Source organism: Ranitomeya imitator, chromosome 3, assembly GCF_032444005.1.
Source record: "Ranitomeya imitator isolate aRanImi1 chromosome 3, aRanImi1.pri, whole genome shotgun sequence".
NCBI lineage: Eukaryota > Metazoa > Chordata > Amphibia > Anura > Dendrobatidae > Ranitomeya > Ranitomeya imitator.
This window is the reverse complement of record NC_091284.1, coordinates 794,326,407-794,352,746: the sequence shown is the minus strand read 5'-3', so window position 1 is coordinate 794,352,746 and position 26,340 is coordinate 794,326,407. Positions and strand designations below refer to the sequence as shown.

General features: G+C 43.2%; 1 protein-coding gene across 1 annotated transcript in view; it reads left to right on the top strand.

Moving 5' to 3' along the window:
* The window catches only part of TRPC6 (transient receptor potential cation channel subfamily C member 6), a 250,146-nt gene that overhangs the window by 131,197 nt on the left and 92,609 nt on the right, over nucleotides 1-26,340 (top strand). Inside the window, exons 3-5 of the mRNA XM_069759187.1 lie at nucleotides 16,755-16,943; nucleotides 19,459-19,623; nucleotides 22,830-23,046. Of these exons, the coding sequence (XP_069615288.1) occupies nucleotides 16,755-16,943; nucleotides 19,459-19,623; nucleotides 22,830-23,046 (571 nt within the window). The remainder of the gene's footprint in view (nucleotides 1-16,754; nucleotides 16,944-19,458; nucleotides 19,624-22,829; nucleotides 23,047-26,340) is intronic.

Below are 26,340 nucleotides of genomic sequence, written 5' to 3'. Positions count from 1 at the left end.
GCAGTTAGACGGCCATATAATGTGTGCGAGGATCGTATCGCACTCCTTGGACTGTCTGTCGGAACTCCTGACTTTAGCGTGACAGCTGCACATGCTGTCATGCTCAGGTCAGGAGAGCTGATGGCCAGTCTGAGGATTGTGATACTATCTTTTCACAAGTAATGCGGCCTTCTGACAGCAGCGCTCTAAGTCTCACCCCCCGAAAAAAAAGAATAGGTTTTTTTTTTATTTAAATGAAAATTTGAGCTTACAAAAATGGATGTTTTTTTGCATTTTCTGAAGTTTTTTTGTACTAAATTCATCAAAATGGCACACACAGTACATGAATTTTGTGTAAAGTAAAAAAAAATTGTCTTTTTTATCTTTTTTTACTGTCTCTAAATTTTTTTTGCAAGATTGAAGATCAAAAAGTTGCATGTTTTTTAAAAATAAAAATCGGAAAAATTGTTGATTTTCACAAAATCACTCTAAGTAGAGGAATGAGGGGGTCAGGAGTACAAAGTTGCAAATAATGAATGGGACCACTAGAAACCCTAAACCTTGCCCTTAGAGGCAAACTAATAAAACAAATTCTATAGACAATCACATATAAAATAGACTAAAAAGGGCACAAAAAATGATGAATTTGGTGTAAACAGCAAAAAAAAAGTACACAAATTTGACAAAAAAAGTTATAAATGCAATGATAAATCAGGACTATGGAGATTTTGGGCCCAATTCACTATTTGTGTTTTTACTTAAAGGGATATTCCCATCTCCATGATCCTTTCCCAATATGTAGCAGGTGTTGTAATAATAATAATAATAATAATAATAATAGCAAATACCTCCAATTAGCAACGTAGAATAGCTTTTCTGATTTGCTACCTTTTTCCTCAAGTGCAGGCATTGCCGGACCTTAGTTATCTATGGTTACGTCCGCTAGCAACTTGCTAACCAACGGTCACTATATTAGTGGTTGAACTTGTAACCATGAATACCTAAGGTCCTTCAATGCCTGCCCATTAGAAAAATGACATAGCTAATCAGAGGAACTACACTACATTTCTAATTGGAGCTATTTGCTAATATTATTGTTATAACACGTACTACATGTTGGGATAAGTCACTTTTCTTTTTTATCTTTTGGTATTTGTTGATGTTTTTGTGCCAAACGCTTCAATTTGAAATATTATTAACTAATTTTGTGCAAAATCAACAATATTCTTTTCTGTTGCCCTAACTTTATATGAGACTTTTAAGTGCAAAAAGCTGATTTTTTTCTGCTAAAATGTCCTAAAATGTGTATAGATAGATAGATAGATAGATAGATAGATAGATAGATAGATAGATAGATAGAAAAGAACACAGCAGCACATGTAAATATAAAAAAGTTTTCAAAAAATTTTTTTTCATAAAACTTACAGTTATAGATAAAATGGCCAATTTATGCGCTACTAATCTTCATTTTATCTATAACTGTAAGTTTTATGAAAAAATATTTTTGAGAAGTATGATTCATATTGAACGTTTGTCTGTGTTTTCACATGGCCTAGATTCATGTACATGTGCTGCTGTGTTCTTTTATATCTATATGATACAGCTTGCAACTTGCATGTGTTCACATTGGGAGTGCTGGTTGGCTTTTTTTTTCTCTCTCTCTATATATATATATATATACACTGCTCAAAAAAATAAAGGGACAAATTAAACAACAGAATACAACATCTCAGTACCAATGCTTTCTGGCTGATGTTTTGGTCACTTTTGAATGTTGGTTGTGCTTTCACACTTGTGGTAGCATGAGATGGACTCTACAACCCACACAAGTGGCTCAGGTAGTGCAGCTCATCCAGGATGGCATATCAATGTGAGCTGTGGCAAGAAGGTTTGCTGCGTCTATCAGCGTAGTTAGTGTCCAGAGGCTGAAGGCGCTACCAGGAGACAGGCCAGTACACCAGGAGACGTTTAGGGGGCCGTAGGAGGGCAACAACCCAGCATCAGGACTGCTACCTCCGCCTTTGTGCAAGGAGGAACAGGAGGCTCACTGCCAGAGCCCTGCAAAATGACCTCCAGCAGGCCACAAATGTGCATGAGTCTGCACAAACGGTTAGAAACTGACTCCATGAGGATGGTCTGAGTGCCCAGCATCCACAGATGGGGGTTGTGCTCACAGCCCAACACCGTGCAGGACGCTTGGCATTTGCCACAGAACACCAGGATTGGCAAATTCACCACTGTCACCCTGTGCTCTTCACAGATGAAAGCAAGTTCACACTGAGCACATGTGACAGACATGACAGTGTCTTGAGACGCTGTGGAGATCGATCTGCTGCCTGCAACATCCTTCAGCATGACCAGTTTGGCAGTGGGTCAGTAATAGTGTGGGGTGGCATTTCTTTGGAGGGCCGCACAGCCCTCCATGTGCTCACCAGAGGTAGCCTGACTGCCATTAGGTACCGAGATGAGATCCTCAGACCCCTTGTGAGACCATATGCTGGTGCGGTTGGCCCTGGGTTCCTCCTAATGCAGGACAATGCCATACCTCAAGTGGCTGGAGTGTGTCAGCAGTTCCTGCAAGATGAAGGCATTGAAACTATGGACTGGCCCACCCATTCCCCTGACCTGAATCCGATTGAGCACATCTGGGACATCATGTCTCGCACCATCTACCAACGTCACATTGCACCACAGACTGTCCAGGAGTTGGCGGATGCTTTAGTCCAGGTCTGGGAGGAGATCCCTCAAGAGACCATCCGCTGCCTCTTCAGGAGCATGTCCAGGCATTGTACAGTAGGAAGGTCATACAGGCACGTGGAGGCCACACACAATACTGAGCATCTTTTCCTTGCCATGAGGCATTTCCACTGAAGTTGGATCAGCCTGTAATTTGATTCTCCACTTTGATTTTGAGTAGCATTCCAAATCCACACCTCTATGGAATATTTATTTTGATTTACATTGATCACTGGGGAACACAATTTTTTAAGAGGTAGGTCAGACAACTGTTCTTAATTAATTTTTGGATGCTGAATCCAGAAATGATCTCAGTTTTTCTCTATCACGTCAAGTTTTTGAACTATAGGATTTTTGTCTTCTCAAAACTATGTAAACTACTGTACCTAAAAAGTGTTTTTTTTTAATTAAATAGTACAAATATGAACAAAAAATGAAATATATAAGAAATAGGCATGACAAAGTTGTGACTACTCTTACAAGTTGCCACGTAGCTCTATATGATTCGAATTGTAATCAGATAACAAGTCTTATTACAGATATCAGTGCAATTGTGCTTCTCTGGCAGGTAAGTTGTGTAGGAAAAACTTGACGTGCTAGAAAAAAACTGACTACATTTTTGGAATCAGCATGCCAATTTTAGTATAAATCAGCTCAAAAACCTAACTCAACAGAATTTTTTTTTCAAATTGTTCCCCTGTGAATTGTTATATTTTATTGTTCTGAACACATTCCACTATGCAATGAATAAAAATTTGCAACTGGAATATTTCATTCAGAGATATCTAGGATGTGGTATTTTAGTGTCCCTTTATTTTTTTTTGAGCAGTATATATATATATATATATATATATATATATATATATATATATATATATGTGTATATATATATATATATATATATATATATATATATATATATATATATATATATATCTATAATATAACACTGGGAGCGTCATTCTGTCCGAAGCCTTTATAGACTGCGCAAGCGCAAGCGCCGGCGCAGTCTGGGCCTCACAGAGCGACGCTCCCGGGAGATCGCGGTGTGCGTTCACACTGAACACACACCGCGATCTCCACCGCAGAAGCAGGGACCGCCAGGAGGGTGAGTATCGGCCTATATTCACCTGTCCCCGTTCCATCGCTGAGCGGCGCCATCTTCCCGGTCTTCGGTCTGTGGCCTTCAGTTCAGAGGGCGCGATGACGCGCTTAATGCGCGCCGGCGCCGCCCTCTGACTGAATAGTCACGGCCAGGAGACCGGGAAGATGGCGGCGCTCAGCGATGGAACGCCGGACAGGTGAGTATAGTAAGTGCTGGGGGGGCCTGAGCTGGCGGCGATACCGGCACCTGACCCCCACAGCGCGCCGGTGTCCCCGCCTGCTCAGGCCCCCCAGCACTCGGCGCCGAGCGGGTCAGAGGCAGTATGGGGACGCAGGATGGAGCAGCACATAAGGATGGGGACGCAGGATGGAGCAGCACATAAGGATGGGGACGCAGGATGGGAGCAGCACATAAGGATGGGGACGCAGGATGGAGCAGCACATAAGGATGGGGACGCAGGATGGAGCAGCACATAAGGATGGGGACGCAGGATGGGAGCAGCACATAAGGATGGGGACGCAGGATGGAGCAGCACATAAGGATGGGGACGCAGGATGGAGCAGCACATAAGGATGGGGACGCAGGATGAAGCAGCACATAAGGATGGGGACGCAGGATGGAGCAGCACATAAGGATGGGGACGCAGGATGGGAGCAGCACATAAGGATGGGGACGCAGGATGGAGCAGCACATAAGGATGGGGACGCAGGATGGAGCAGCACATAAGGATGGGGACGCAGGATGGGAGCAGCACATAAGGATGGGGACGCAGGATGGAGCAGCACATTAGGATGGGGACGCAGGATGGAGCAGCACATAAGGATGGGGACGCAGGATGGGAGCAGCACATAAGGATGGGGACGCAGGATGGAGCAGCACATAAGGATGGGGACGCAGGATGGGAGCAGCACATAAGGATGGGGACGCAGGATGGAGCAGCACATAAGGATGGGGACGCAGGATGGAGCAGCACATAAGGATGGGGACGCAGGATGGAGCAGCACATAAGGATGGGGACGCAGGATGGAGCAGCACATAAGGATGGGGACGCAGGATGGGAGCAGCACATAAGGATGGGGACGCAGGATGGGAGCAGCACATAAGGATGGGGACGCAGGATGGAGCAGCACATAAGGATGGGGACGCAGGATGGGAGCAGCACATAAGGATGGGGACGCAGGATGGAGCAGCACATAAAGATGGGGACGCAGGATGGAGCAGCACATAAGGATGGGGACGCAGGATGGGAGCAGCACATAAGGATGGGGACGCAGGATGGAGCAGCACATAAGGATGGGGACGCAGGATGGGAGCAGCACATAAGGATGGGGACGCAGGATGGAGCAGCACATAAAAATGGGGACACAGGATGGAGCAGCACATAAGGATGGGGACGCAGGATGCAGCAGCACATAAGGATGGGGACGCAGGATGGAGCAGCACATAAAAATGGGGACACAGGATGGAGCAGCACATAAGGATGGGGACGCAGGATGCAGCAGCACATAAGGATGGGGACGCAGGATGGAGCAGCACATAAGGATGGGGACGCAGGATGCAGCAGCACATAAGGATGGGGACGCAGGATGGAGCAGCACATAACAGTATGGGGACGCAGGATGGAGCAGGACATAAGGATGGGGACGCAGGATGGAGCAGCACATAAGGATGGGGACGCAGGATGCAGCAGCACATAAGGATGGGGACGCAGGATGCAGCAGCGCATGACAGGATGGGGACGCAGGATGCAGCAGCACATAAGGATGGGGACGCAGGATGCAGCAGCACATAAGGATGGGGACGCAGGATGCAGCAGCGCATGACAGGATGGGGACGCAGGATGCAGCAGCACATAAGGATGGGGACGCAGGATGCAGCAGCGCATGACAGGATGGGGACGCATGATGGAGCAGCGCATGACAGGATGGGGACGCAGGATGGAGCAGCACATGACAGGATGGGGACGCAGGATGGGAGCAGCGCATCACAGGATGGGAGCAGCGCATCACAGGATGGGGACGCAGGATGGGAGCAGCGCATGACAGGATGGGGACGCAGGATGGGAGCAGCGCATGACAGGAAAGGGAACGCAGGATGGAGCAGCGCATGACAGGATGGGGACGCAGGATGGAGCAGCACGTGACAGGATGGGGACGCAGGATGGAGCAGCGCATGACAGGATGGGGACGCAGGATGGAGCAGCACATACCAGGATGGAGACAATATACCAATATAAATGCTCACCACCCGGGCGTAGAACGGGTTCAATAGCTAGTATATATATATATATATATATATATATATATATATATATATCTCAAACTTAAAGGGAACCTGTCACCTGAATGTGACGGGACAAGTTTGCGGTCATATGGGCGGGGTTTTCGGTGTTTGATTCACCCTTTCCTTACCCGCTGGCTGCATGCTGGCCGCAATATTGGGTTGAAGTTCATGCCGTGTCCTCCGAAGTACACGCCTGCGCAAGGCAAGATTGCACCTTGTGCAGGCATGTACTACAGAGGACACTGCATGAACTTCAACCCAATATTGCGGCCAGCATGCAGCCAGCGGGTAAGGAAAGGGTGAATCAAACACCCGAAAACCCCGCCCATATGACCGCAAACCGGTCCCTCCAAATTCAGGTCACAGGTTCCCTTTAAGCAAAATCCATATAGGGCGGATACTGGAGTAGATTTGCACAAACAATTTGCCACTTTTTAAATCTTCGCAATTGATGTATCAGCCAAAAACATCTGGACTCTCCAAACCCCAGACACAATGGTGAACTTAAAAAAAAAATACAGGTGAACACATATAAAATATACAATAAAAAAGGGAAAAAAATAAACAAGAATACGGGACCAAAAACACCCACAGTCCAACTCATTATTGCAGCCTTTTTTTTAAAATGAAAATACCGTAGTTAAAATTAATTGCGGACAATGCGCCATTTAACCTATTAGGCCGGAGTCACACTACAGCGAGATACGGCCGAGTCTCGCAGGTTAAAACCAAGCTCTGGCACCGGCACTCCGGAGCGGAGCGTGCGGCTCCATGTATTGCTATGCGGCCGCATGCTCCTCTCCAGAGTGCCGGTGCCAGAGCTGGGCTTTAACCTGCGAGACTCGGCCGTATCTCGCTGTGTGTGATCCCGGCCTTAAGGTCTCTCTCTCCTCCCCATTCATGTTTTATACAAGCGACAAACCTTTCCAAAGAGTCTTAATTGCAGATTTCTCTCTCCTTCTTCTCGATGTCATTTGAAAATATGTAATTTAGCATGCCAAGGTCTGTGCCCGTGCATAAATTATCCCTAACGACAGCGCTCGGGGCTCGCATTTAACACTGTTTATTGCACTGTGGAGCACTTATTACTGTCTTTGCATATATTTTGCATAAAGCGTTCATCATGGCCGCTAAGGTGGGTGAAGTTTGTTTCAGAAGGTCATTTAAGTCTTAAATAAACCTCCGAACACATAAGAGGGGATTTGCGGCTGTAAAATAGTTCATTTATATGCAAACATGACTTAACGTTTACATTGGAATTCATTGCCTGCAAGATGCAGCGTATTCATTATGTTCGGATCCGAATGTAATTTCTGGTGGGGATGTAAGGGCAATATGTGTTTTTTAATAAATGCCGAAAAAAATCCTGTAAATATAACAAAGACACTGGAGGGAGAAAAAATAAAATTTCGAATATTGAATTATTTATTTTATAAATGCATCTATTGAATAAAAATGAATTTATCTTCATCAGTTTCGAGAGGGATAGAGGGAGTTCTTTTATAGGGAACCGAACCTGACAGTGGATTAATGCCGCTCGATGTATCCGACACCGGCTATATGAATTCACACATATATGTTTGACCCTTAAACGTTGTGGAGCACAAAATAAAAACATAATTGAAAAACTGCACGTGAGACTACTTGCAGATTTTTATCGTCCGCTGCCCCGACGTGTCAGGTCTCGCCCTTCATGCGGGTATTGGGAGAGACCTGTCAGTCACTAGCGGAGGGCGGGAAAAGTGGCTTCTGAAGTGCATTTTTCTCTGAAACGCCGCAACATTTCTGAGTCAGACCTACATGACTGAAGTCATGCGGCCACCATTTTATACATGTTGCCCATAAATCAGGAAGCATGTATCAGTTGTCCAGTTCCCCGTTATAGGGAATCTATCACCAAGATTTTGCCACCTAATCAGCGTAATGTAGGGGCAGCCAAGACACGCAAGATGAAGTAGTCTCTATGGGCGCCGGGTGAAAAGGTTAGTGCGAAAGGATCAGATCTAGTGACGAGAATGTGCTGGGATAAGGTGTTATCCGCCATGCCCGGGTGTTAACCGACTGTCTTTGCCGTGCTCAAATAATATGTTAGAGTCCCCGCGGCTGCATGTCTCCCGGCATGTCTATCGACAGCTGCGATACATGGAGGGATTGTCTAACAAACAGGAAACCCCTGCACGTGTTGTGACCGTCAAACAGCCGTGACACATGCAGGTGCAGGGACGCTCTAGCCGAGTGTCTTCAGTGTGCTTATATAATATCTTAGAGTCCCTTAGAGTTTGTTGCATCTACCTGATTGATGACAATGTAATCCTTCGCACGGACCTCTCCACACGGAGCTCATGAGAGAACTTCAGCTTGCAGTGTTTAATTCCCATACCCTTTTTCCATGGGAAATCTTGGGTTTGGTCATTTTTAGAGGCAAGTGGTCGCGGAGGAATCACTCTACACACCTCATGGCATTGTACCTATAGTGCAATGACCCAGGTGAGGAAACACCTAGCATTCTATTCAAGATGGCTATACACACTCAGAATTACACTAGGGAGTGATCGTTATAATAGATGAAATGTGGATTACATCCGCGCTGCTGCGACAAATAATAGATCCAGATATATTTGTAAGATGTTCGGGTGGATTATTCAACGCGTTTCGAAGCTCATGGCTTCTTCTTCAGGAAGTTTCCACACAGAGATCTCTGTGTGGAAACTTCCTGAAGAAGAAGCCATGAGCTTTGAAACACTTTGAATAAACCACCCAAACATCTTACAAATATATCTGGATCTATTATTTGTCGCAGCAGCGCGGATGTAATCCACATTTCATCTATTATAACGGTTCTGAGAGGTCGCAGCGCCAACCTGTGGATCTGCAGCAGCTGACAAACTACACGCTTGTACTGTGTACTACCAGGTGAGCAGTTCTCTCACAATTGATCAGAAACAATCCTGGGGATAAGACCCTATTTGCGCTTTTTTTGTCTCCTATCTTTCAATACTAGGGAGTGATGACATATCTTCCTTTTTATCTCCATATCATTATGTAGGAAGAGGGATCCTGATTTCAGTTATTTTATTGGGCTGCTTGCTGTAGTTTTGCTAAAATCACTGCTTTATCAGCAGGAGATTAACACTAGAGCAGAGGTGTCAAATTGCATTCCTCCAGGGCTGCAAACAGGTCATGTTTTCAGGATTTCCTTGTACTGCACAGGTGATAATTTAATCACCTACACAAATAATGAGTTGGTGATTAAATTATCACCTGTGCAATACAAGGAAATCCTGAAAACATGACCTGTTTGCAGCCCTCGAGGAATGCAGTTTGACACCCCTGCACTAGAGGACTAGTAAACCTCTGGACATGTAGTCCTCCATATTCATGAGTTCTGTATAACCCCCCACCACCACTGATTGGCATCTTTCTGCCTATGTACAGTGTAGACAGAAAGCAGCCAGTCAGTGGGGTGGGCGGGGTTATACAGAGACATCCTGGGGTGAGTGGTGCAAAATAATCAGCTTTGAAAAAAAAAATTATGATACTCTATCAGGTGATGTCTAAAAAAAAAATATATATATATCTATATATATAATTGTCTAAGGGTTTTTCCGTCTGTCTTTCTGTCTGTCTGTCTGTCCTGGAAATCCCGCGTCTCTGATTGGTCGAGGCCGCCAGGCCACGACCAATCAGCAACGGGCACAGCGACGATGATGTCATAAAGGACGTAGACATCTCACGTTTCTGATTCAGCGATGGGCACAGTATCGACATAGATGTCATAATGGTTGCCATGGCGATGATGATGTCATAAAGGTTGCCTCGACCAATCAGTGACGGGCACAGTCTGCCGCGAATTCTGGAATCATCATTGTCCATATACTACGGGGACATGCATATTCTAGAATACCCGATGCGTTAGAATCGGGCCACAATCTAGTATATATATATATATATATACAGTTAGGGCCAGAAATATTTGGACAGTGACACAATTTTCGCGAGTTGGGCTCTGCATGCCACCACATTGGATTTGAAATGAAACCTCTACAACAGAATTCAAGTGCAGATTGTAACGTTTAATTTGAAGGGTTGAACAAAAATATCTGATAGAAAATGTAGGAATTGTACACATTTCTTTACAAACACTCCACATTTTAGGAGGTCAAAAGTAATTGGACAAATAAACATAACCCAAACAAAATATTTTTATTTTCAATATTTTGTTGCAAATCCTTTGGAGGCAATCACTGCCTTAAGTCTGGAACCCATGGACATCACCAAACGCTGGGTTTCCTCCTTCTTAATGCTTTGCCAGGCCTTTACAGCCGCAGCCTTCAGGTCTTGCTTGTTTGTGGGTCTTTCCGTCTTAAGTCTGGATTTGAGCAAGTGAAATGCATGCTCAATTGGGTTTAGATCTGGAGATTGACTTGCCCATTGCAGAATGTTCCACTTTTTGGCACTCATGAACTCCTGGGTAGCTTTGGATGTATGCTTGGGGTCATTGTCCATCTGTACTATGAAGCGCCGTCCAATTAACTTTGCAGCATTTGGCTGAATCTGGGCTGAAAGTATATCCCGGTACACTTCAGAATTCATCCGGCTACTCTTGTCTGCTCTTATGTCATCAATAAACACAAGTGACCCAGTGCCATTGAAAGCCATGCATGCCCATGCCATCACGTTGCCTCCACCATGTTTTACAGAGGATGTGGTGTGCCTTGGATCATGTGCTGTTCCCTTTCTTCTCCAAACTTTTTTCTTCCCATCATTCTGGTACAGGTTGATCTTTGTCTCATCTGTCCATAGAATACTTTTCCAGAACTGAGCTGGCTTCTTGAGGTGTTTTTCTGCAAATTTAACTCTGGCCTGTCTATTTTTGGTATTGATGAATGATTTGCATCTAGATGTGAACCCTTTGTATTTACTGTCATGGAGTCTTCTCTTTACTGTTGACTTAGAGACAGATACACCTACTTCACTGAGAGTGTTCTGGACTTCAGTTGATGTTGTGAACGGGTTCTTCTTCACCAAATTAAGTATGCGGCGATCATCCACCACTGTTGTCATCCGTGGACGCCCAGGCCTTTTTGAGTTCCCAAGCTCACCAGTCAATTCCTTTTTTCTCAGAATGTACACAACTGTTGATTTTGCTACTCCAAGCATGTCTGCTATCTCTCTGATGGATTTTTTCTTTTTTTTCAGCCTCAGGATGTTCTGCTTCACCTCAATTGAGAGTTCCTTTGACCGCATGTTGTCTGCTCACAGCAACAGCTTCCAAATGCAAAACCACACACCTGGAATCCACCCCTGACCTTTTAACTACTTCATTGATTACAGGTTAACGAGGGAGACGCCTTCAGAGTTAATTGCAGCCCTTAGAGTCCATTGTCCAATTACTTTTGGTCCCTTGAAAAAGAGGACGCTATGCATTACAGAGCTATGATTCCTAAACCCTTTCTCCGATTTGGATGTGGAAACTATCATATTGCAGCTGGGAGTGTGCACTTTCAGCCCATATTATATATATAATTGTATTTCTGAACATGTTTTTGTAAACAGCTAAAATAACAAAACTTGTGTCACTGTCCAAATATTTCTGGCCCTAACTGTATATACAGTGGGGCAAAAAAGTATTTAGTCAGTCAGCAATAGTGCAAGTTCCACCACTTAAAAAGATGAGAGGCGTCTGTAATTTACATCATAGGTAGACCTCAACTATGGGAGACAAACTGAGAAAAAAAATCCAGAAAATCACATTGTCTGTTTTTTTAACATTTTATTTGCATATTATGGTGGAAAATAAGTATTTGGTCAGAAACAAAATTTCATCTCAATACTTTGTAATATATCCTTTGTTGGCAATGACAGAGGTCAAACGTTTTCTGTAAGTCTTCACAAGGTTGCCACACACTGTTGTTGGTATGTTGGCCCATTCCTCCATGCAGATCTCCTCTAGAGCAGTGATGTTTTTGGCTTTTCGCTTGGCAACACGGACTTTCAACTCCCTCCAAAGGTTTTCTATAGGGTTGAGATCTGGAGACTGGCTAGGCCACTCCAGGACCTTGAAATGCTTCTTACGAAGCCACTCCTTCGTTGCCCTGGTGGTGTGCTTTGGATCATTGTCATGTTGAAAGACCCAGCCACGTTTCATCTTCCATGCCCTTGCTGATGGAAGGAGGTTTGCACTCAAAATCTCACGATACATGGCCCCATTCATTCTTTCATGTACCCGGATCAGTCGTCCTGGCCCCTTTGCAGAGAAACAGCCCCAAAGCATGATGTTTCCACCACCATGCTTTACAGTAGGTATGGTGTTTGATGGATGCAACTCAGTATTCTTTTTCCTCCAAACACGACAAGTTGTGTTTCTACCAAACAGTTCCAGTTTGGTTTCATCAGACCATAGGACATTCTCCCAAAACTCCTCTGGATCATCCAAATGCTCTCTAGCAAACTTCAGACGGGCCCGGACATGTACTGGCTTAAGCATTGGGACACGTCTGGCACTGCAGGATCTGAGTCCATGGTGGCGTAGTGTGTTACTTATGGTAGGCCTTGTTACATTGGTCCCAGCTCTCTGCAGTTCATTCACTAGGTCCCCCCGTGTGGTTCTGGGATTTTTGCTCACCGTTCTTGTGATCATTCTGACCCCACGGGATGGGATTTTGCGTGGAGCCCCAGATCGAGGGAGATTATCAGTGGTCTTGTATGTCTTCCATTTTCTAATTATTGCTCCCACTGTTGATTTCTTCACTCCAAGCTGGTTGGCTATTGCAGATTCAGTCTTCCCAGCCTGGTGCAGGGTTACAATTTTGTTTCTGGTGTCCTTTGACAGCTCTTTGGTCTTCACCATAGTGGAGTTTGGAGTCAGACTGTTTGAGGGTGTGCACAGGTGTCTTTTTATACTGATAACAAGTTTAAACAGGTGCCATTACTACAGGTAATGAGTGGAGGAAAGAGGAGACTCTTAAAGAAGAAGTTACAGGTCTGTGAGAGCCAGAAATCTTGATTGTTTGTTTCTGACCAAATACTTATTTTCCACCATAACATGCAAAAAAAATTATAAAAAAACAGACAATGTGATTTTCTGGATTTTTTTTTCTCAGTTTGTCTCCCATAGTTGAGGTCTACCTATGATGTAAATTACAGACGCCTCTCATCTTTTTAAGTGGTGGAACTTGCACTATTGCTGACTGACTAAATACTTTTTTGCCCCACTGTATATATATATATATATAAACATCTCCTGACAGACGATCACAATTTTCTATTTTATATATATAAATATAGATTTAAAATATAAATATACAATTTTAAATCTAAATATATAAAGTATAAATATATATAAATAAAAGATAAATATATATATATATACACTGCTCAGGGAATACTTAAACAACAGAATATAACTCTAAGTAAATCAAACTTCTGTGAAATCAAACTGTCCACTTAGGAAGCAACACTAATTGACAATCAATTTCACATGCTGTTGTGCAAATGGAACAGACAACAGATGGAAATTGTTGGCAATTATCAAGACACACTCAATAAAGGAGTGGTTCTGCAGGTGGGGACCACACACCACATCTCAGTACCAATGCTTTCTGGCTGACGTTTTGGTCACTTTTGAATGTTGCCTGTGCTTTCACACTCGTGGTAGCATGAGACGGACTCTACAACCCACACAAGTGGCTCAGGTAGTGCAGCTCATCCAGGATGGCACATCAATGCGAGCTGTGGCAAGAAGGTTTGCTGTGTCTGTCAGTGTAGTGTCCACAGGCTGGAGGTACTACCAGGACACTGGCCAGTACACCAGGAGATGTGGAGGAGGCTGTAGGAGGGCAACAACCAAGCAGCAGGACAGCTACCTCTGCCTTTGTGCAAGGAGGAACAAACAAACAGGCAACAAATGTGCATGTGTCTGCACAAACGATTAGAAACCGACTCCATGAGGATGGTCTGAGTGCCCGACGTCCACAGATAGGGGTTGTGCTCACAGCCCAACACCGTGCAGGACGCTTGGCATTTGCCACAGAACATCAGGATTGGCAAATTCTCCACTGGCGCCCTGTGCTCTTCACAGATGAAAGCAGCTTCACACTGAGCACATGTGACAGATATGACAGAGTCTGGAGACACCGTGGAGAGTGATCTGCTGCCTGCACCATCCTTCAGCATGACCGGTTTGCCAGTGGGTCAGTAATGGCGTGGGGTGGCATTTCTTTGGAGGACCGCACAGCCCTCCATGTGCTCGCCATAGGTAGCCTAACTGCCATTAGGTACCGAGATGAGGTCCTCAGACCCCTTGTGAGACCATATGCTGGTGCTATTGGTCCTGGGTTCCTCCTAATGCAGGACAATGCCAGACCTCATGTGGCTGTAGTGTGTCAGCAGTTCCTGCAAGATGAAGGCAATGAAGCTATGGACTGGCCTGCCCATTCCCCAGACCTGAATCTGATTGAGCACATCTGGGACATCATATCTCGCTCCATCTACCAACGTCACGTTGCACCACAGACTGTCCAGTAGTTGGTGGATGCTTTAGTCCAGGTCTGGGAGGAGATCCCTCAGGAGACCATCTGCCACCTCATCAGGAGCATGACCAGGCGTTGTACAGTAGCAAGGTCATACAGGCACGTGGAGGCAACACACAATACTGAGCATCTTTTCCTTGTCATAAGGCATTTCCACTGAAGCTGGATCAGCCTGTAATTTGATTTTCCACTTTGATTTTGAGTATCATTCCAAATCCAGACCTCCATGGGATATTCATTTTGATTTACATTGATAATTGTTATGTTTTATTGTTCTGAACATATTCCACTATGCAATGAATAAAAATTTGCAACTGGAATATTTAATTCAGCGATATCTAGGATGTGGTATTTTAATGTTCCCTTTATTTTTTTGAGCAGTGTTTATATATATATATATATGGAGGGCCTGCTAGGGCCTAGGGGTACTCGGTACCGGGTCCGGTGGACTTTAAAGGGGTAGTCACAGTGGCAGTGACCCGATCCGTGGCCCTGGGTGTCCAAGTTAAATGAAAGGCCTTTAAAGGGTTTGTTTTGAATAACGAAAATAAAGAATGTTCGTGACGCCACCTGTGGTGTTCGATCAGGGATGACTGACTCTGCTTAAAGGGGTCCACTGGGGATGATGATATTGCAGCAGGGATGGTATGGCTTCCCACAGGTGAAGCTTTGTCCCCAGGGATCCTGGTGTAGTGGCAAAGATGATAGATGGTGTGGTGTCAGTAAGAATTAGAGGACACAAGGTTGCAGTCTCTTTACCTTCTACTGGTAGTACGCAGCCACAGTCCAAGGTATCGGTAACAGATGATGGTAAGGTCCAGCCAGCCTGGAAGTGATTTGGAGTCCCCTGAGCCAGGTGAGGTTGGAGGCCTTTCTTACTGCACTGTAGAGTGCGCCCCTTGCTGCCTGAGGCTTCACACAAGGTCCTCTCTCTCTCTCTCTCTGTCCTATATGTAGGATAATACCCGCATGGCAGGCAACTCAAGCCTTTTTACAGGTGTCCCTTCTCGTGGTGACTCCGGGTTCTATATGCTGCTGTGCCTTCAGGTGTAATGGTGGCCAGGAGACTTGAAATCTCCTGCCCGCCGGTTTCTGCTGTGGGGCATACAGTTTCCCCCACAACTTCGGAATTCCGGCCTCCAGTTTCTTGCGCTGATTCTGGAGTGAGCTCTCTCGCAGCTCCACTCCCAGTATCTTTCCTCTCCTTTGCCTCTTCTTTCCACACAGTCTCTTACAATCTGACTGACTCCTGACAGAACCACGTGTCTGCACGGCTCCAGCTCCGCTCTTCACTCTCTCTCCTCTACTGACTGCCTAACTCCTCCTCCAGCCAGAATATACATAAGGAAGCCACCCTCAAAATGGGTCTAGAGCTCCCCCTTCTGGCCTGGAGTCAGAACAGTGTTGTGTGTGCGTGTTACCTGTTAAAGGGATCATTCTCGCTTCCAGGCATGGCATTGCCCTCCCTGTGAGGAAGGCAATACCACTGTAACAGTCAGCTTCCTGGGGTGTTACATATATATACAATATATATATATATATATATATATATATATATATAGCCACCTAGTGGTCGTCATGTGAATTCCAGTCTGTCTAGGGTCCTGATAACAAGCCTTAATATAATGAATCTGTATTATGGGAGTCCATAGTGAAATTCTTGGAAAGGTAAGGGTGGACACATCTGTAGTTAGCGGCAACTCCTAATCTCTGTTTGATTGGTTATTTATTAAAATCAATTACATGAACACATGGGCCTTTTCATTTGGTTCCTGGCATTGAGTGTCAAATACAATTTTTTAATATTTAGTCTTGTTTTTTTTTTAAAAAAACTTCTCAGCAGTCCTACAGCTGCTTCATTATATAGAGGTCGAGCCCTTGGACTAAACTGAATGGAATAGGAAAAGGGCAAAAAGAAACCCCAAAACAGAACAAGCAATGCTAAATATTTTAGTTTCTAAGCTTCTGTAGAAAAAAAGAAACACATTTTTAAGCATTTTTAACCATTTTGAAGACCCGGCTCACTGGATGGGCAGGAACCTTTGATGAGTTGCCCCCATGAATTCTGCATGTCTTGACTATTTATAGTCATTCTCCGATATGTTTTATATGTTTTTTAGAATGACTACAAAAAATTGTCTATGCAATGCAAGGACTTTGTTGTTGGACTTCTTGATTTGTGCAGAAACACAGAGGAGGTGGAAGCGATATTAAATGGTGATGTAGACACCACCCACAGCTCTGGAGAAGTGAGCGGCCGGCCGAGCCTCTGTCGATTAAAGCTTGCTATTAAGTACGAAGTAAAAAAGGTAGGAGTAATGCTTCTTCACACCACTGATCGTAACTCAATTATTGTCCAATGTTTAGAAGGAACGTGATATCTAGAAATGGCAACTGACTATTGTCTTTTAGGCTGATCGCGATCTGGATGACTTGTGTCTTCTCATAGTATTGGCCCAAGTTGCAAAGTCGGTAGTTTAACCACCTTCTCTACTCCAAGAAAACCTTTTTCCAATGACTCAGATATATGGACTAAAAAAGGGCCCAAGTTCAGCCCATGTTATCAATGGCATATGTGGCACATTGGACTATAAACTCCCCAGTTAAAATGTTAGGTGGTACATAGTGCACTTATTTTTTAGCTTGAGCCAATGGATGAGCTGAAAGTCAAATGTAGTGAACTACGAAAGGATTTGTCTTGGATTTGAAGAATTTAAAGACGATCTATCACCAGATTTTGTAATACAAACTGAATACAATATTAAGTAGATCTGTAAGACCTGATAGAGTAAATACAAGTTGAGCACAATAGACATAAGTGTGATACTAACACACGGTGGTGCAATGGTTAGCACAGCAGCCTTGCAGCGCTGGAGTCCTGGGTTCAAACCCCACCAAGGACGACATCTGCAAAGAGTTTGCATGTTCTCTCTGTGTTTGCGTGGGTTTCCTCCGGGCACTCCGGTTTCCTCCCACATTCCAAAGACATACTGATAGGGAATTTAGATTGTGAGCCCCATCGGGGACAGCGATGATAATGTGTGCAAAATGTAAAGCGCTGCGGAATATGTTAGCGCTATATAAAAATAAAGATTATTATTATTATTATTATCTCCATGCTGCGGTTTGAGGGATGGCCAGTACAGCTGAGGTAATTGTGTTTGGTGAGGAGGAGAGATAGAAGGGTTTGTAATTTGACACAGCTAAACTCAGCTGAGCTGCTCCTCCCACAGGGACCTTATCTGATAGGTGTTTCTAATCATGCAGGAGGTTAAGGCCCTTTCACACTTAGCGACGCTGCAGCGATACCGACAACGATCCAGATCGCTGCAGCGTCGCTGTTTGGTCGCTGGAGAGCTGTCACACAGACCGCTCTCCAGCGACCAACGATGCCGGTAACCAGGGTAAACATCGGGTAACTAAGCGCAGGGCCGCGCTTAGTAACCCGATGTTTACCCTGGTTACCATGCTAAAAGTAAAAAAAAACAAACACTAGATACTTACCTACCGCTGTCTGTCCTCCAGCGCTGCGCTCTGCTTCTCTGCTCTCCTCCTGTACTGGCTGTGAGCCGGAAAGCAGAGCGGTGACGTCACCGCTCTGCTTTCCGGCTCACAGACAGTACAGGAGGAGTGCAGAGCACAGCGCTGGAGGACAGACAGCGGTAGGTAAGTATCTAGTGTTTGTTTTTTTTACTTTTAGCATGGTAACCAGGGTAAACATCGGGTTACTAAGCGCGGCCCTGCGCTTAGTTACCCGATGTTTACCCTGGTTACCAGTGAAGACATCGCTGGATCGGTGTCACACACGCCGATCCAGCGATGTCAGCGGGAGTCCAGCGACGAAATAAAGTTCTGGACTTTATTCAGCGACCAACGATCTCCCAGCAGGGGCCTGATCGTTGGTCGCTGTCACACATAACGATTTCATTAACGATATCGTTGCTACGTCACAAATAGCAACGATATCGTTAACAATATCGTTATGTGTGAAGGTACCTTTAGACAAGAAGATCAGGGCTGTATTAATGCATTTTACACATTGACAAATCTACTCTAATACTCTAAGTCATTGCAGGGGCGTGTTCTTCTTTCCTTTGAGTATTGCTGCCCGCAAATGATTGGCCAGCATGTAACAGGAGGAGAAGTACACACCCCAAGTGCAAACTGTGTAACTACACTCACTGAGATATAACGAAAAATTAACTCATGAGGTGCCAAATACTTTGCTAACATCTCTGAAACAAAGAGGCAAAAATCGAAAACAAAAATAACTTTTTATTTAATCATGCAGCCTCTATTACATCATGTGTCCAATTTAGCCTGAGAAGTTTGATGAAGGGTCCTCTTAAACATTAGGCCATTTTTTAGGGGACCTTTTGCTCATTCTAATGAGTGGGGAAAAATCGGTGCCAAAAATGCAACTAAAAACATGGTACACACGTGTGTTTTTGTTGCTGCGTTTTTCCTACCAAGAGATGGTGCAGAAATTTTTCACCAAATACTTAACATGTGCATATACCCTTACTGTATTTTGAAAAAAAGCCTTCAATATGATGACAATAGGATAAATAAACTGTAATATACTTGATACTTAGAACCCGCCTGCATTCATTTCCTTCACTTCTTTCTAAAACTTAGCTTCAAGCATTCCAATGGAGACAAAACCATTACCAATACGCCGTGGTGAACTGCCGAGTACCGTACTTGGCTTCATCGATTAAATATGGAAAGTAGGGAAATTGGAGGCAGTGAGGATAAATTAATATTTTTTTTAGTTGTGTTAATATATATTATATTTACATAAATATTTTTTTCATTTTTCAGTTTGTGGCCCATCCTAATTGTCAGCAGCAGCTTCTTTCCATCTGGTATGAAAATCTATCAGGTTTGCGGCAACAGACCACAGCTGTAAAGTTTCTGGTTGTGTTGGCTGTAGCAGTCGGGTTGCCTTTTCTGGCAATGGTTTACTGGGTCGCTCCGTGTAGCAAGGTAATACAATAGATGCTCCTCAAGGTTCCATCCTTTCCATAAAAATGTATTCCTACTTTTTAAATCAAATAAACTTTTTCTCACGTCCAGTTCACTCACAGCTGGAGCCACATGAAACTACAGGTCTCACATGTCTGTATGTATTTGATTTTCTTGTTTTCCTTATTCGGCTTGGACCACCATGATAACTTCTCCCAGCTACTTCTCGTCTCTGCAGAGTGTGCCTCCCAGCTTCCTTATCTCTAAACTTTTCCAGGAGATCATTAACTTTTATGCTAAAACAGTTCTACACAGTCCTCCTGAAATAAATAATGGTGCATCCTTTGCCCCTGAAAAAAAAAAGTGCCGCACAATGTTCTCTCAGAAATGAATAACACTGTACACATTGCTCACTGAAAAATTCCGTAGACCGTGCAACTGTAATAAATAACTCTATACAATAAGGCCCTATAAGAAATAATACTATGCAATAAATAATAATTCTATAAACTATGCCCTATAATAAAATAACTCTATACGCTATGCCCCGGTAATAAATAGGTCTATACACCATGCCCAAGTAGTAAAAAATTCTATACATTCCAAAGACATACTGATAGGGAATTTAGATTGTGAGCCCCATCGTGGACAGCAATGATAATGTGTGCAAAATGTAAAGCGCTGCGGAATATGTTAGTGCTATAAAAAAATAAAGATTATAAGATTATACGCTATGCCCCGGTAGCAAAACATTCTATATGATATGCCACGGTAATAAATAACTCTATACGCTATGCCCCGGTAATAAAACATTCTATACGATATGCCACGGTAATAAATAACTATATGCTATGCCTAGGAAATAAATAACTTTATACGCTATGCCCCGGTAATAAATAAGTCTATACACCATGCCCCAGTAGTAAAAAATTCTATAGGCTATGCCCCAGTAACAAAACATTCTATACGATATGCCACGGTAATAAATAACTCTATACGCAATGCCTGATAATAAATAACTATACGCTATGCCCCGGTAATAAATAACACTATACGCTATGCCCCGGTAATAAAACATTCTATACAATATGCCACGGTATTAAATAACTGTACGCTATGCCCCGGTAATAAATAATTCTATACGCTATGCCTGATAATAAATAACTATACGCTATGGCCTGGTAATAAATAACACTATATGCTATGCCCCGGTAATAAATAACTCTATACGCTATGCCCCAGTAATAAATAATTCAATAAGCTATGCCCCAGTAATAAATAACTCTTTACGCTATGCCCCGGTAATAAAACATTCTATACGATATGCCACGGTAATAAATAACTATATGCTATGCCTAGGAAATAAATAACTTTATACGCTATGCCCCGGTAATAAATAAGTCTATACACCATGCCCCAGTAGTAAAAAATTCTATAGGCTATGCCCCAGTAACAAAACATTCTATACGATATGCCACGGTAATAAATAACTCTATACGCTATGCCTGATAATAAATAACTATACGCTACGGCCCGGTAATAAATAACACTATACGCTATGCCCCGGTAATAAATAACTCTATACGCTATGCCCCAGTAATAAATAATTCAATAAGCTATGCCCCGGTAATAAATAACTCTATACGCTATGCCCCAGTAATAAATAGTTCAATAAGCTATGCCCCAGTAATAAATAACTCTTTACGCTATGCCCCGGTAATAAAACATTCTATACGATATGCCACTGTAATACATAACTATACGCTATGCCCTGGTAATAAAACATTCTATACAATATGCCACGGTATTAAATAACTATACGCTATGCCCTGGTAATAAAACATTCTGTACGATATGCCACTGTAATACATAACTATACGCTATACTCCGGTAATAAATAACTCCATACACTATGCCACTGTAATAAATAATTCTATACGCTATGCCCCAGTAATAAATAATTCAATAAGCTATGCCCCAGTAATAAATAACTCTTTACGCTATGCCCCGGTAATAATACATTCTATACGATATGCCACTGTAATACATAACTATACGCTATACCCCGGTAATAAATAACTCCATACACTATGCCACTGTAATAAATAATTCTATACGCTATGCCCCAGTAATAAATAATTCAATAAGCTATGCCCCAGTAATAAATAACTCTTTACGCTATGCCCCGGTAATAAAACATTCTATACGATATGCCACTGTAATACATAACTATACGCTATACCCCGGTAATAAAAAACTCCATACACTATGCCACTGTAATAAATAATTCTATACGCTATGCCCCAGTAATAAATAACTCTTTACGCTATGCCCCGGTAATAAATAGCTCTACATTTTATGAGATTGATAAAGGTTTGACACCCAGCACCCCTACTGATCATCTGTCATTTGCATGTTTTCCATGTGACAAAGAAATAAGCTGTTCTGCAGTATGATAGCTGATGGGTGGGGCTGCCAGGTTTTGGACCCCCACAGATCAGCGTTTGATGACCTACCCTGCGGACACAGACAGACAGTCCTAGATTCTCTAATCCGAAAGAATCTGGACGATTATGCAAATTACTCTCTAATCAAACACTGATCAGGCTTTGATCAGAGTGTGATCATAGTGTGATCCAATTCTCTTGGATGAGGAGAACATGGAGAAAAATAAGTTTTCATCTTCTCCATTTTGTCAGTCCGTGTAAATATGACTGGACTCAGATGTCATCCGAGTACAGTTCGATGTTTCCCACGCACTCATTGACTTGCATGACCGAGTGCGATCCGAATATCAGATACAAATCGGGCACGCTGCTTTTTTTTTTTCATTGGATAGACTCTGTCCGAGTAAAAAAATCTGACATGTGTATGGCTCCATAGAATAACATTGGTCCGAGTGTGATCTGAAGTTTTGTTGGATCGCCCTCGGACCGATAATGAGGTCGTCTGAGCCATATGGACAAGTCATCAATATACTGTGGCCGGACAACCACTTTAACATATAATTCTAGGGAATTGAGCTGTCTTCATATGAACCAGAAATGTGCAGTCACTTGCTTTTATTTGCCAATAAATCTTTCGCATTATGGTCTTGATATTTTGGATTACAGTACGAGTGGGTTGCCTTCATAATATTACTCATGGACTGGATTCCCAATGCATAATGTATGAGCACTAATTGTGTATTAAGTTATCTGGCTTATGCGATATCTTTTCTTTTACAGCTTGGTAAGATAATGCGTGGACCTTTCATGAAGTTTGTGGCTCACGCGGCCTCATTTACTATTTTCCTTGGTCTGCTGGTGCTGAATGCGGCCGACAGATTCGAAGGCACAAAGATCCTTCCTAATGAAAGCATCACAGATAATGCAAAGCAGATCTTTAGGATGAAAACGTCTTGCTTCTCCTGGATGGAATTGCTCATTATTTCCTGGGTAATAGGTAAAGATTTTTTTTTTTGCCATTTCTAGATGTCTTATACATCAATTATACTTAGAATCTCTTCCCATAAATTTTGTCGAGCACGGATAGTCCAAGAGACCGGGTCTTTGTTATTTATAATCCCAATGTCCGAGTTATTTGAGTGACCTATTTTACTAAATATGGGTTTTACAGTGTTTAATGACCTGATAGGCTACACCCACGTTTTATTATTGGTTATCAGCACAAAAAATAAAACGTGAAACGACTCCTTACCATCTGAACCTAACAGGACACATTGGAAGCCACATTCTATGTTCCTGACCATTTAAAATAGTGACAAAATTAAGTTGTAATGGGCCAAAACCCTGTGTAGACTGACCCTGTGGTCATATTTTACTATTTTTCTCTCCCGTAATAACCGACAGTAGGAAGAAGGCTTGAATCAGATTAACCTGTCACGGCTCACCAGGTGAGGTGGATCCTCTAAGTTTTAGGTCCGGGTGGGCACACGGACCCCAGGCGTCGAGGCAGCAAGCAGAAAAACACGTGGGGAACGAGTACTGTAAATGATCACCAGAAATCCAGGATCAGCAGGACAGATGAAGTGGAACCCAGCAGGGATGGAAGCAAGTAAACACAGTATAGACAGAAGGTGGAGCACACCAAACACAAAGGTCTAGAAACTCAGTCATAAGACATAGTTATGTCTATGGGCCTTAAATAGTTCTAGGGAGATGATGTCATTGATCCATACCTGGCAACTAGCAAAACCCGACGTGGAGCACAACACAGGGCAGCAGACCTAGGAGAATGCAGCGGAGCCCAAGACAGGAGTGTAGCATAACCATTACTCTACATGGATGCTGTATGCAGAAGACGGTACACCCTCAATCAGCTATAACAATACCACTGACTGATGAAGTGAATAATATTCATTATCTCCGAACAATGGCATCTTTCAAAAGGTGGGATATATTAAGCAGCAAGTGAGAAGTTAGTTTTTCAAGATGATGTGTTGGAAAATTGAAAAATGGGCAAGTGTAAAGCCTTCCTCATACACTTTACATACAGGTGATGTCGGCAAAACGATGGTTCAGCCAATCATTTATCTGGCAGCTATTTTGCTTGACTTGCCATATAAAGGAGTGTTCGCTCGACTGTGTTCTTTGGCTTGTTCTATCTATTCGAGAACAAAAGGATTGGCAGCCCAAAATCAGACATGCCGAATCCTTATTTCCCCCGACATCATCATTGGAATGTCGGCCATACCCATAAATATCATTGGGTACGGCCGATATTAATCTAAAGTTTATGAGGGCCTTAAAGACATGAACAACTGTAACAAGGGTCAAATAATGATTAGGCCAAAACAGAAGATCCTGTGGGGTGTTCCCAGTACGCAGTGGCCCAGGAAAGGACAACTGGGGACAGGGTCATGAAGCCTCATTGATGTATGTTAAGGATAGCCTATCTAGTCCAGTAGCACAAATTGCTGAGAAGTTAGCTCTGGCCAAGATCGAAAAACCCTACAATGGGCAAATGAGCATTAGAACTGGACCATGGAGCAATGCAAGGAGTAGAGATGGCACCAGGATGGGCTATGGATAGAATAGAAGACAGTGGAGACAGTGTGATTCTTTTCGCAAGTTCTACTGAGAATGTTTTGTCCCGGCATTCATTGATGCAATATATCTATATGCAGTCAGTCATTAATAACATGGAAGATCAGATTCAAAGACAGAACATTAATGAGGAAAACCCATCTAACAAGCAGTATATTTCCTCCTGATATTTATGAGCCGGGCTTCTGATTAGCTTCTTTGTAACACCAGAGTTTGATAGATTGAATACATTTTTAAATAACAGCAATATTTTCTACGTCTCCTTCCCCGTAATGAGAAAACAGATAGAGTCATGCACTCAGACCCACGGCTGCCTATTACAGATTCTGCTATGAATACCAATGGCTGTGTAAGATCGGATAAACACGACTGGTGAGGAGAGTTCATATCTGTCATTGTCCGTGACTTCTCATGGAGCAAAACTACAAGTACTGGAGTCTAGCCTGTCAAAGAAAAAAATAAGGAATAATAAGAGGAACAGTGGGAATGAAAATAAATACAAGAACTGGCCACTTTTGTTCTGGTGACACGTTCTTTTAACTAATAATTGGTGATGAGCGAATGTGCGGGAATAAGGTGTTATCCGCAATGCTTGAGTGTCTTCGGCATGCTCGAATAATATGTTCGTGTCTTCGCGACTGCATGTCTCCAGGCTGCTCAACAGCCGCAACACATGCAGGGATTATCTATCGAAAAGTAAATCCTAACTTGTATTGTGACTGTCGAACAGCCGCGAGACTTGCAGCCACAGGCACTTGAACATATTTTTCGAGCACGCCAAAAACAGGGCCATGGATCTGCTGAGCAGGGACGCCGACTTTGCTGGTCCTGAGTATACCTATCTTCACGGTCTAAGTGAGGCTTGATCTAGTGTCTTGCCCTACTGTATGCTTCTTGAGAGACAACCATCTCGTTTTTGAGATATTCACTATTATTGTCAGTGTACCACATTGTTTCCTTTTGCTGGTTTCTATTAGATTTGTTGGGGTTTGTTTTTGGTGTTGTTTGGGTTTGTTGTTTTTTATATACTTATTAAACATTGCTTTTTTGAGATAAAGATAATGGTGTCCGATGGCAACCTTGTTGATTCATCAAATGAAATCCCAATACATTGGCCCCCCTAGAGGTCAGACCCTATTAGACATTTATAGCATGTCCTATGGATGGGAATGCTTTTCAATTCTGTCTTTGTACTGACACTAATAAGGGCAGTAAGAAGAACACTTGGCCTTACATGAAATATTGTATCTTCGCTAAGTGATGTAATGACCAGATAAAAGGAAGTTATTGATAGCAAAGCTGCATTAATAAATGGCTAGACGCTGAGGATCTCCTCCTCCTTTGATGCTGTTTGCCACAAAACTCTAATTAAAAGCTCTGGCAGGTACATTTGACGAGAGATGGAGGTTTATATCATGTGTCAGTACAAGGATCCTACAAGCAACGCTAAGCAGACGCTCAGGGATAGAGGCCTATTTCATGTCAGAAGTCTGCCAGAGAACTGACATTTAAATAGAAAATCGTATCCACCTAAATGAAAGTGCAGCCGCTCGTCCTCCAGTCTCTTGTGTGCCGCTGAACCTTCCTTAATGGGGTTTTCATCTAATAGCAGAATGTGTCAGATTGTATCAGGACTTTTTTTTCTTAAACAGATTTGCACCCAAAACATAAACTTGACAACAAATCAAAA